At 35.1% G+C, this 13,043-nt stretch overlaps 2 protein-coding genes across 2 annotated transcripts; both read left to right on the top strand.

Annotated features, from left to right (window-relative positions):
- Window positions 1-9,358: 9,358 nt before the first annotated feature.
- On the top strand, window positions 9,359-10,979 carry J4E92_002498 (uncharacterized protein; the record flags this gene model as incomplete). The annotated part of the gene is made up of 2 exons (XM_051493901.1): window positions 9,359-9,364; window positions 9,726-10,979. The coding sequence occupies 2 exons, from the start codon at window positions 9,359-9,361 to the stop codon at window positions 10,977-10,979; spliced, it is 1,260 nt and encodes a 419-aa protein (XP_051355580.1).
- A 257-nt stretch (window positions 10,980-11,236) lies between these two features.
- On the top strand, window positions 11,237-12,454 carry SDS22 (Protein phosphatase 1 regulatory subunit sds22; the record flags this gene model as incomplete). Its single annotated transcript, XM_051493900.1, has 2 exons — window positions 11,237-11,587; window positions 11,633-12,454. The coding sequence occupies 2 exons, from the start codon at window positions 11,237-11,239 to the stop codon at window positions 12,452-12,454; spliced, it is 1,173 nt and encodes a 390-aa protein (XP_051355579.1).
- Between the last annotated feature and the right edge of the window lie 589 nt (window positions 12,455-13,043).

Below are 13,043 nucleotides of genomic sequence, written 5' to 3'. Positions count from 1 at the left end.
CGTACTAAGTATAATTAGATATAGCTTAAGATTTATATATAGACTTAAGCTACTAAGACTACTTATCTATAAGCTTAGATTAAGAACTTTAAGAATAGCTAGAATAGTAAGCTAGCCTTTAATAAGAATAACTATAAGAGTTATAATTAAAGAGATTAGCGCTATAGTAGTTAGTAAGTAAGTAGCTATATAGATTAGTTTAGTAGAAAAGTTTAGTAATTTATCTACTTTATATTTACGTTAATTCTTAGTAATTACTTTTCTATAACTAGGCGCTAGTTAGAGTAACTAAGATCTAGCTTAGGTATAATTAATCTTTATAGTAGTAGTCTAAATAAAGATCTCTCTACTCTATCTACTTCTTAAAAATTAAATATTATAAATCTTATAAGTAGAGTAGCTATTTAAACTTCTTAAACTATTATTAGGTAAGTAATTTTATTAATCTATCTATAGGTATAATTATAGTTTCTAAATACTTAACCTTAAATAATTCTTTAGTATATTTTTACTATAGCTATATATTCTAGATATTAATATACCTAAGCTAAGTGTTAATACACTTATTCTTTTTAATAACTAGCCTAATTATCTACTAATTATTATACTAAATAGTCTAAAGTTCTCTAAGATTAAGCGCTAGCTTCTTAAAAAAGCGCCTAAGCGCTATAGCTTTCTTAGTAGTATACTTAAGAGTAAGCAGCTCTACTTCTATAGTAGATATAGTAACTATACTTTACTTTATAGCTTTCTAGAAAATTACGCCTTTATATAATATAGTAATATATCTATAAAATAATTAGTAGGTCTCTAGGTTATTAGTAAAGAATACGTTTCTAGTAATTATTAGATTAGGCCTATTATAGTTACTATACTAGATTATATTAAAGTAGGTATAGTAAAGATATATAATTACTTACTTTACAGCCTTCTTATACTTATTACTTAGGTTTATAAAAAAGTATAAGAGCTTTAAGGTAGTATACGCTATATCTAGTTAGAGTATAATTACTATATAAAGTATAGAGCTAACTATTTTCTAGTATCTCTTAATTTTAGGCTTAGTTACTTCTCTAGTATTCTTAATTAGCTTCTCTAACAGTAAAGATGTTAGAGAAAAAGATCTATTTCTAAGCTTAAACTTCTTAAGTATTTTATCTATATATATATTATAAATAAGTATAATTATCTTTAGATATTAGTTTCTAATTATATAAATACTTAAAAACTACTCTATGTTTCTCTAATCTTAGATTTTATACTTACTAGAAATCTTAGCTTATATAGCTATTACTTATTACTTTATATTCTTATAATAGAGTAATAGAATATTATTAATATAGAAGAGAATAAGAATCTTATATTTTTAATTAAAGAAGAGACAGAGCTCTTCTTAAGAAGCTATTATACTAATAGCTCTTAGCGTTCTTAAGAACTTCTTATACTATAATAGTAGAAAGTCTTATAATCTATAGAGCGCGTAGTTAAGCTATATATATAATTCTAGCTTTCTAAAGCTATCTAGTATCTTATAGATTACTAAGTTCTCTACTATAATCTTTATGTTAAGAAACGCTTCTATAATATTAAACTATTTAATCTCTAAATTACTCTAGATAGTAATTACTATTATAGTATAAAAGAACTTTATAGTAAGTATTACTATATAAGTTATATTAATTAAGTTCTTCTTCTAGAGATTACTATAAACTATAATTTAAGCTTTATATTTAAGAAGATAGCTATTCTAATTATACTTATAAGTTTATATCTATTTTAATAGAAGTAGCTAATCTTAGGCTTTTAACCTATAGATTTCTATTTAAGTTCTTTTCTTACTTAGCTAATTAATCTCTCTCTTAGAGGTATCTTTAAAAAGCGTACGCATTAGATACTAGATTAGTTATTTTTATAATCTAGGTAGCTTTTAGAGATTATTATAGTATTAGTAAGTAGCTTTTAGCTTATACTTACTAAGCGTAGTAGCTATAATAATAGAGTTTATAGTCTTATAGCTAGCTTAATTATTCTAGTCTTCTTAAAGACTAGAAAGGTAGGTTTTATAAAAGTTAATCTAAGCTTACTTATTAACTAAGCTTATAATTACTATATTTACACTACTTACGCTATTACTCTCTAGTTAATTACTAAGATAAGTAAGCTATTTACTCTTATCTTTTAGGTATCTTAATAGTTAATAGATATTTATAGAAAGAGAGTACTTAGACTTTTTACTTATAACTCTTCTACTATAGCGCGTTCTAGAGAATTTAGCTATTAGCTAATTCTATAGCTACGTTAATTATTAAAAGAAGGCTACTAATTTAGATAGTCTACCTCTTAGTTTCTTTAGCGCTTACTCTAGTTAAGCTAGTCTTTTATTTATTTTTATAGAACTAGAGTCTATTATAATAAGCTTAATAAATAGAGTTAGATCTTCTAATCTATATATAGAAAGTTCTTTACCTTTAGGCTCTAATAGGTTAGCTCTCTTAAGCGTGTATACTACTCTTTAACTATTAGAAACTCTATAATTACTTTAATTACCTATCTCTAAAATCTTACACTTAGGCGTAAGTTCTAGAGTAGTAAGCCTAGTAAAAAGATACTAATTATTAGAAATTTCTAATAGAATACTAGCCTTATGTTCTATTTCTATTAAATTAATAGAGCTTTAATTATATTTAATAGATAGGCTAACCTTATTACTCTAATTATAGTCTACGTTACTTCTAAAATCTTACTTAGTAGTTAATAGCTCTACTATACTTACTATTTAATTAATAAGAAGAATATCTAACTTCTTTATAGAATTAATAAGCTTGCTATTATTAAGTATTTTAACCTACTTAAGTGCTTAATCTCTAGTTAGCTTCTCTTTACGCTTACCTTAATAGAACTTCTACTTATTAAAAGTAATGTTATAAGTTATAATTACCTAATTAATTACTAGTACTTATATATAATATATATTAGAAGCTTAATAGCTAATAAGATATTCTATATAGCTATAAGGCTTAACTTTAAAGTCTTAATAGTGCTTTCTAGCTATATAATTACTATTAAGTAGATACGCTTAATAGCTATAAGTATAGATTCTACTCTAATCTAGGTAAAGATTAGTAGCCTAGTACCTAATCTTAGGTAGCTAATAATATTAGAAATACTTTCTAAACTATTTATATAATATTTAATCTAGAGATTAATAGCTATAAAGCTATAATAAACTTATTTTATAGAGTTAAGCTGCTATATTTATAATTACTAGCTAGAGCCTAGCTAGAAGATTAGCGCTTATATATATCTTAATTAACTTAGTAATAAGCTCTTAGCTAGCTCTCTCTACTAAGCTATTAGACTTATAAGTATATAGTAGAGGCGTTATAATTATAATCTTCTTCTCTTTAGCCTACTTCTTATATCTTAAGTACTTTCTCTAAGGTAATATTATAGTATTATTATTTTAATAGATTTCTATAATCTTTTACTAATAGCAGCGCTTAACTATAGCTATAAAGCTTATAATAACTTCTATTATAGAGTCTAGCGTCTTATTCTTTAGATTATAATTATATAGCTTACTTAAATAATTCTTCTTAATAATTAGAGCCTATTTATTAAGCGCGTAGCTTATAGAGAAGTTAAATAGATTTTATAATACTCTAAAGAAGAGACGTAGTAATAGCTTATAAAGCTAATAAGAGATTCTTTAAAATATATAGATAGCTACGTAATTATTACATTTACTATACTATATACCTATAATCTTTATATTCTAGATAGCTTTAATAAGAGCCTTAAGAGCTTACTTACCTAAGTAGCTAGATCTTTAGTACTAAAGATTAGCGTTACTAGTACGTAATTATAGAACTTATAAGTAGGTAATAGTATTTATAATAATAGAATTAGAAGAATAGATAGAAGAGTTATATTTAATAAATAAGAGGTTAAATCTATACTTAAGAGTTATAAGAATAATAAACACCTCTAGCGTACCTATTCTAATTATATAATTATAGTCTATATACTATATACTACTATTTCTAAGAAGCTTTTCTAAGATAATATTAGTGTAGAAACTAAAGATAATCTTAATACTAGTAAGTATAAGATTAGCCTTTCTAGGTTCTTTAGAAGTGCTAAGAATAAAATAAAGTACGTAATTACTAATGCTAATTACTAAAAGAATCTAGCTACCTACTTTAACTATTTCTTTATTAGTCTTAATAAAGAAATTAGACTTAATTAAAGCTTTATTATTAACTAAGTAGACTATAGCTCTACTATTAAGAATTATACTAGATAAGAGCGTATAAGGCTTAAAGCCTATACTAAAGATAGAAGGCCTAAACTTAGTAATTAGCTTCTTAGAGTAAATAATTATTAAGACTATATTACTAGAGTACTTTCTAGCTAGAGCGCTTATCTTCTAGCTAGATTACTTAACCTTCTTATATAAGCTACTTTACTTCTCTTTATAATAGCGCTTCTAGATTTTTTACTTATCTTAAGCTAAGAGTTCTATTAGTAAAATATCTAGTAGCTTAGATCTAGTAATTATAGTCTATAATTAGAAATATAAAATAAACTTCTACTTATACTTTATATTAAGTTTATAAAGGTAAGGCTTAGATAGTAAGCTTAACTACTTCTTACCTAACTTAGTAGAAGTAGAGAGTTAACTTATAACTATATTAAAGATTATATTAGCTTTTCTCTTTCTAGTAGTAATTAATATCTTCTAAAGAATAACGCTAAATACTTTACTAAGATTACTAAGGCTTAATATATTTTTTTTAAGAGCTATAGCAAATAATTAATTATATTACTACTAGTAGGCCTACTTAAAGTTAAACTTCTTAACTATAGTAAGAAAGTTAGTAATTATAAAAGGTTTTTTAACCTTTAAGAGCTTAAAGATCTTTACCTTTTAGTAGAGTATTAACTAGTTATTAAACTACTTCTTAGTAGTTTCTTTCTAAATCTTCTTAAGATAAGTATAATACTTTGTATAAACTATATATTACGTAGTCTAATTAGTAAAAGTAAGTATAGTCTTAAGAGTCTTTATAAGAGACTAGACTATTCTTCTATTATTACTTATAGTTATAAGTAATAAGTAATCTAGTATAATAGTATATATAATCTAGGTTTTAACATTATTAATCTTCTTACTCTTTCTTAACTACTACTTAGACTTATAGTTCTAGTAGGCTATAAGCGTAGTACTATTCTTAGTCTTATAATTATAATCTTATAAGAAAGTATTATACTTATAGATAGCTTTATTATACTTATTCTTTTAATTCTTAGTTAGCTTTATAGAGAGAGAAGCTAGAGCTATAGACTTTAGAACTAAAAGGTTAGAGAACTTAGGCTTCTAAGTATCTATATATTTAATATCTAGAAGGTTAGAATTAATTTCTTTCTAAATACTCTTCTTATTATAGTGTTACTTAAGAAGCGTAAACTAGGTGTTTTAGTTAGATTACTTCTTAAGAAGTACACTTATAGCTATAATAGCTATATTATAATTACTTATATCTATAGAGTTAGAGTATAGAATTAATATAAAGATATAAAGAGGTAGATAGTAAGTAAGTAATTACGTAGAAAAAGTTCTAATTACAGAATATTTAGAGAGAGTAGAGTAAAAATAAGATTAACTAATCTTATCTTCTAGTAAGCTTTAATATATAGTAGAAATTAGTTTTATAATTAAGTAGCTAGACTTATAACTATTAGAGCTAGAAATAATTAATAATTAGAGATAATTAAGTATATTATAATTAATCTACTACTAAAGAAAATTAGAATAAAATCTCTAGCTATATATCTAAGAGCTAAGTAATTACGTATCTATAATTAAGCAATTATAACTACTCTCTAACTTTAATAATTAACTATTAATTCTAACTATTCTAGAGATATAGTATAAGAATATATTATTATTAGAATAGTCTATTAGTAATCTTCTCTAAGCTAGCGTTGTAGTTTCTACTAACGTATTAGCTATAAGTAGAGAATTATAGCATATTTTACACTACTTACTTTTAACTACTTTAGTATATACCTAATAAAAGTAATATACACTTAGCCTATCTTTATATCTAGTCTATTATCTAATTTTCTTAAGTATATTATTAAAATAGTTATAGAAGAGAATATTAGTTTTAGAAACTAAGCTAGTATTAGAAATACTTTAAAAAATAAGCCTTTCTTTTATATTAGACTTATAGTAATATTTATAAAATAAACTACCTAGTTATAGCTTTATATTCTTAATATCTTAAAAGATATTATAGTCTTTAAATACTCTATCTACTAGAGCTAGTGCAATAAAATATATAACTAGATATATAGATTATATAGTAGTTTTCTTATATAGAAGTATAATAAGTCTAGTTATTTTAGTAATTAGATTTATAACTTTATAGATACTTTACTTATAAATATTTTTTATTATTATAGTATTCTTTCTAGTTATATAACTATAAGTATAGAAGATAGCCTATGTATATACTATTATAATAATATATAAGATTAATATTACTATATAGTAGTTTTTTATTACTATCTTTTTAAGTAGCTAATTTAATAAACTTACTTAGGTAGCTACTTATAAAAGTTATAAGTATAATAGAGAAGGCTAGCTATAGGCGTACACGTAAGTATAGAAACTAATATTTATTATATAACTATAGAAATTATATTAGATTCTTAGCTACTAGTAATAGAGTAATAGGCTTAGTATAAGTATTAGTTATAATACTTTTACTTAGAATAAGATCTTTTATAACACTCTCTAACTTCTTATTCTCTATTAAGTTATACTAATAACTAGTATATAACTTAATTATCTACTTAATTAATAATAGGTAATTTTATATAGTTATATCTATAATATTCTTATTAAGCTAGCTAGTTCTACTACTTATAAGCTAGTAAAAAAACACCTAAATATAGTATATACTTAGTGCTAGCCTAAATATAGAGTATATAAGTTTCTAGAGAATAGTCTTAGAAAATCTAGTATATTAGCTAAAAATCTTTATTATAGACTAGCTTTAAGCTTACTTTTTCTAGAGCTTAATAAAGTACTTATAGTTCTTAAAGCTTAAAAGAATTAATATCTTCTTAATATCTTTCTTTATAAGTAGAGCTAGTACTTTTTTAAGCTAAATAAAAGAGCGTAAGTATATAATATTAGCTTTATTCTTCTTTTTAGATAGTATAGTAATAAGTCTAAAGAGAGAGCTAAAGAGACTATAGAATATATAACTAAGTAATACGTAACTAGGTAATACACAACTAGATAATATATAACTAAGTAATATATAATAAAGTAATATATAATAAGGTAATATATAAGAGATATATAACATAACTATATAAGAGAGAGAAAAGTAATAAAGAGAGCTTTATAAGCGCTATTTTTATTAAAATACTTAGAATAGTAAGTATATTAAATAAATATAAAATATTATAAGTCTATTAATTATTATTAGTAAAGTTAATATTATAGATATAGTAATAGAGTTGTAAAACTTAATTACTAGATATAGAAAAATTAATAAAGTAGGTACCTACTGCGTAAAAGATAATTAAGCTTTCTATCTACTTAGCTATATATAAGTATTATACTAGTAGATTAGTAGTTAGGTAGGTAACTACTAGCAAATCCCTGCTGTTGTATGTTTTTGCTAGTGTGTAAAGATAACTTTTTTTTGCTTGAACGACGTCTTCAGGTTGAGGACACGCCTGTAACCAAGGAAGGCAAGGATGATGCGTGCGTACAACGACGGAAGCGAGGGCCAGTTGCACGGCATACTAGCGAAACGGTCCGACAAGGGGATATAGGTCGCCTGCATCATTTCGATCTCTCTTTTTGGCACTAGAAGTGGCAGTGCGAAGCTTACGAATCTTGTTCCTGTGATTGATTGCACCCATCGTTCTATCCCTACTATCTGTGCCCAGGAAGCTCGTAGAGCGGTGGCGCGCCCTGCAACTCGGAAGGCGGTGCAAAGACCTCATGCGCTGCATGATAACCAGACTGCTTTTGAGCAGGGGCATTATCGACGCAAGACACGGCGGGCGCTGGCCCAGGTGTTGAAGCAGTCTTATCTTTCCGGCGTTTTCGAAGGCAGAACACCACTCCCACAATGACGAGGATACCCGCGACCACGAGCCCAACCGTCAGTCCGATTAGAGTGTTCTTGCCGATGCCCTTGTCTTCCGTGTCTTTTACTCCATCTGAGGCCACTGTTGCCAGGATATCTGTTGCTGATGTGGTCGACGAGGGACTTGTTGACGATGTTGTTGGTGGCGAAGAAATCGGGTCTAGCATGACTGACGAAGTTGACAATGACAAAGACGAAGACGAAGACGAAGACGAAGTCGAAGACGAAAATGCTTCCGATTCGCTTGCGACACCAGTCCGTTTGATGTACCAGCTAGTGCTCCAAAAGCCGTCTATCCTTTGCTCCTCATCGGTGCCCTGGGCATTGACGACTCTAAAGACGAAGGGGTTGGTCAGGTTGGTCTCTTCCGCGCGTACCTCCCATTGGTACCATTGACTTGCTAGATTGACTAAAGTCTCATTAGTACTTTATGTGATAATGAAGAAGCATGAACCCTTACCAGCGAGCTGCACCGAATTCGCGACCTTGCCTCTTTGGTAGAAGTATAAATTGATGTTTTCGTACGTGGTCGACCATGATATATTGATGCTGGAGCCTTCGCGGAAATCGGTCGGGTACGTTACTGGGAAGATGAATCCGCCGTCGCTCGAGTCCTGGGGTTCTGTCCATATTTTTCCTTCTTCTTCTTCCTGTCTCGGCGAGACATGAGAGGCGAGTAACGTCGAGCTCATGACCCACAGCCTGACGATGAGTCTCCACATAGTTATCTGATACTATGGCAAAAGGGCTGATGGTATGAAATCAGAAACAAGGGGACACTTAGCGGAAGAGTGCTATGCACATACCCCTTTGGTTACACCGAAAGCTTGGAGGCGTGAGCCTTCGCCATGCCGCGCCGGTTAAATGCGCATATCTCTTAGTTTAGATGTTGAATCCCGTGGAGCGGGTGAGCAGTTGGCTGAGATGCATTGTTTGAAGCAAGACGATAATGGTGCAGGTCCCTGTCTGCTTTCGCCTACTCGGTTCCCACCAATCATCATTCTGCCCAAACGCCACTGTCTCTGCTGTGCCACTCACTGCTTACTCTTAATTTCGCAACTTCCTTTTCGTCTGGAAAGCTATTCGGATCGAATGATTTTGGGGGAAGAAAGGCAGCGGTTACTCGTCCGTTGAAACAACGCCAGCATAGTTGTTCTTCTTTGAGAAGGGCACCGGAGATGTGTGTGGGTTGGCTTTCGAGTCTGACGCAGCGGTTGATTACATCGGAATGGAGGACCAGAAGCAGACAAGGATTATCAGCGCTAAGCGCCAGGCGGCAAGCTCATACTGACACGCAGAGCTGCGGATTGAAGGGGTAAACCCCCAATAAAGTCGACTGAGCTTGTTCCTTTCAACCAGCCCCGATTTACTTGAGTTGAGTGAATGACAATGGCTGCAGGTAGGTCCTGGGGCAACTTCCGACGCAGATATCGAACTGCTATTGCCGCCTTACTCATCTGTGGCTTCTTCATACACTCATATCGAAGATCGACACCCAGCGCCAGTATATTAAGCCAGCATCAGACCTCACTGTACTGTCCTCAGAGTCCCATCGCGAAGGAAGTATTGGTCGTCCTTCGCACAGGTGCCACCGAGGTACTCGAGAAGCTGCCGGTCCATCTCACTACCGTGTTGCGATGCATTCCAAACTACGCCATCTATTCCGACTTTGAAGAAGAATTTGGAGGACATCATATTCATGACGTTTTCGACGAGCTCGACCAGGATCTAAAAGACTCGGTGCCAGACTTTAAGCTTTACCACCAGCTGAAAACCAAAGGCCGAGATGGTCTCTCCATGGACGGTATCGAACACGATGGAAGTGGCGCATCGGGGTCGCTAAGCAACCCTGGCTGGAAGCTCGACAAGTTCAAGTTCCTGCCTATGATAGATAAAGCTCTCCGCCAGATGCCGCAAGCAAAGTGGTTCGTCTTCGTTGAACTTGACACGTACCTGATGTGGACCAACCTGCTCGACTATCTGTCCCAGTTCGATGCAGAGTCCTCGCATTACATCGGCAAGCAAATGTACATTGGCGACGTGCTTTTTGCTCACGGCGGCTCGGGATTTGTTTTGTCGGCACCAGCAATGAGGAAGGTGATCCATCATTGGAAATCGCATATGAAAGATCTGAATCAGTATACAATTGAGCAATGGGCCGGAGACATGGTCCTCGGAAAGGCGTTGAAGGATGCTCAAGTATCACTGCTGTGGGCATTTCCTCATTTCCAGGGTGATCCGGTTTCAACGCTCGACCACAACATTACCAAGATCAACAGACAGCCGTGGTGCTATGCCGCGATCACATACCATCATATGCCAGAGAATGAGATGCGGTCTCTGTGGGAATTCGAACAAGAGTTGTATCGTAGGCGTCCAAGGAGCGCTCCTCTGAAGCATGCCGATGTGTTCAAGGGATATATATACCCTAGTCTGAGCAGGGAAAGATCCGAATGGGACAATTATTCCGTCGATAGGGCCTTCAGCAATGATGTTTTGAAGGGCGAGGAGGTGCACAGCTCTTTCGAAGCTTGCAAATCGGCATGCGAAAGGAACACGCGCTGTCTGCAGTTCTCCTACCGCATTTCCAGGTGTCTTGTGTCGAGTGAAGTGCGTCTGGGCCGAGCGTCGACATTACAATGCTCAGAGTATTCTACTGCGGCTTCGAGGTGTGAAAAGATGGAGGAGCCGGCGGCGATCACGGGAGGTGCGGTTCGTTCTGGTTGGATCGTGGACAGGCTGGAAGAGTACATGCGTACTATGGATCAGGCGTGCGATCAGATAGGCTGGATCACTTAGAAGTCACACAAATCGAACGAATGTTGTAGTTGCGTTGATTGCGGTGGTGGAGCGTTGGTGTCTGATGGCTGGCGATCGTCATGCTGCTGGACCCTTGCTTAGGCAGAGGTTAGCTCCAAACGACGTAACCTGCCGCTCCAACAATCACTTGCAGACCACACACGGCTGCCTAGATATTGCAAGTAGCGATCGATACCTACACCCAGTTCAAAGACGCTTTCTCCGTCGATTCCCCACACACTATCCCCTCACGCGCCATGGCTGAGCCAAATCCTGCCCCGCACAGCGAGCGCGACCCCGCGGCGGCGACCGACGCGAACGAAACACGCGACGAAGAGATAGACGACCACAAGCCACGCGACAGCAACGGCTGGGACGGCAAGTTGCGGATAGACAAGATGAGCATTGCCGACGAACCACGCGACCCCCATGCGCAGGTTGTGAGCGACCCAGAAGTATCAGATGACGAGGGCCCGCCTCCCGAGCAGCTGGCTGCAGACGAGGATTTGCTGGACGACACACCGGAAGATGAGGACGACATAGAGATCGTGCACTCCAAAGTCGCGGACATGTCGGCGTTACGGTTGGAGAGGTTCAAGCAGATGAAGGTATGCTGTGCTGTGGGTTGTAGATGAGTTTGCCTAACCTCCCAGCGTCTCTGCCTACGCCAAAACCGCATAGAAAGCATCGCGATACCCGACGAAGTCGCGCCGACCCTCACAGAAGTCGACCTCTACGACAACCTCATAGCGCACATCAAAGGCCTCGATGCCTTCACCGAACTCACCTCACTCGACCTCTCTTTCAACAAGATCAAGCACATCAAACGGCTGAACCACATGACAAAGCTCAAGGATCTGTACTTTGTGCAAAACAAGATCAGCAAGATAGAAAACCTAGACGGGCTTTCCAACCTGCGGCAGATCGAGCTCGGGGCGAACAGGGTACGCGAGATTGAAGGACTGGAAACGCTGACGGGCTTGGAAGAGCTGTGGCTGGGCAAGAACAAGATCACCGAGATCAAGGGCCTAGACACCCTCACCAACCTCAAGATTCTCAGCATCCAGTCGAATCGCCTGCGCTCGATAACGGGTCTGGAGAAGCTCGTCAACCTCGAAGAACTGCACATCTCGCACAACCTCCTCACAGAACTGTCAGGTCTAGAGAACAACGTCAACCTAAACGTCATCGACATCAGCGCGAACCCGATCGAACATCTATCGGGACTGAATGGTCTCAAGCACCTCACGGAGTTCTGGGCAAGTAACTGCAAGTTGAGCGACTTTGGAGAGGTCGAGAAGGAGTTGAGAGACAAGGAGGAGCTGGAGACGGTCTACTTCGAGGGCAACCCTCTTCAACGGGCACAACCGGCGCTATACAGAAACAAGATTCGGTTAGCGTTACCCCAGGTTGTACAGATCGATGCCAGTAAGTCCATATCCCCCAACATCTCAGGACACACATTAACCTTATAACAGCATTCGTGAAGCAAGTATAGGCGACCAAGCGGGAACGAGGATCAAACTGCAGAGGTGAACAAGGCATTTACACGGCGCACTAGGAAGAAGCTGCAGGCGTTCAGGCAAGCATACATCTAGCGTGGCGATATGGTGGTGATACCCTATGAATGCATGGTATTGTTGGCTATAACCGAGACTTGCACTTAAGATGTGAACTAATAAATCTAGTCCATGTCTTGCCGGTCTCGGATCTCAAGCCGTGACCACAGCCAGATAAACATGCGGTCTGCAGCATTCCCATCAACCGTATTCTACCCGCGCCGCACCGTGCCGCCCCCGGTTTCAACGCTAATACTTTATCCGCTGTATAGGAATCCTTCGGTCCTGCATACAGTGGGTCTCTTTTTTCGCGGAGACAATACCCCATCTAGCTCAAGTCCAACGGCTTTCACATCGCCTAGCTTGCTTCGCTCAAGGGTTCATGCCGTGCTTTCGGGATGTTTCGAGAGGCGTGTTGGCTGTGGATGCAACCGAACCGCGGCGAGCGTTGTCCAAGACTTGGCTTGCGCTGCACGAACAAGGTCAGTTGGATGCGAAATATGGG

Source organism: Alternaria infectoria (genome assembly GCF_024043175.1).
Source record: "Alternaria infectoria strain BMP 0036 chromosome Unknown scaffold_3, whole genome shotgun sequence".
Classification (NCBI taxonomy): Eukaryota; Fungi; Ascomycota; class Dothideomycetes; order Pleosporales; family Pleosporaceae; genus Alternaria; species Alternaria infectoria.
Note: the sequence above shows the minus strand (reverse complement) of the source record. Positions and strands in the feature narration are given on the sequence as shown.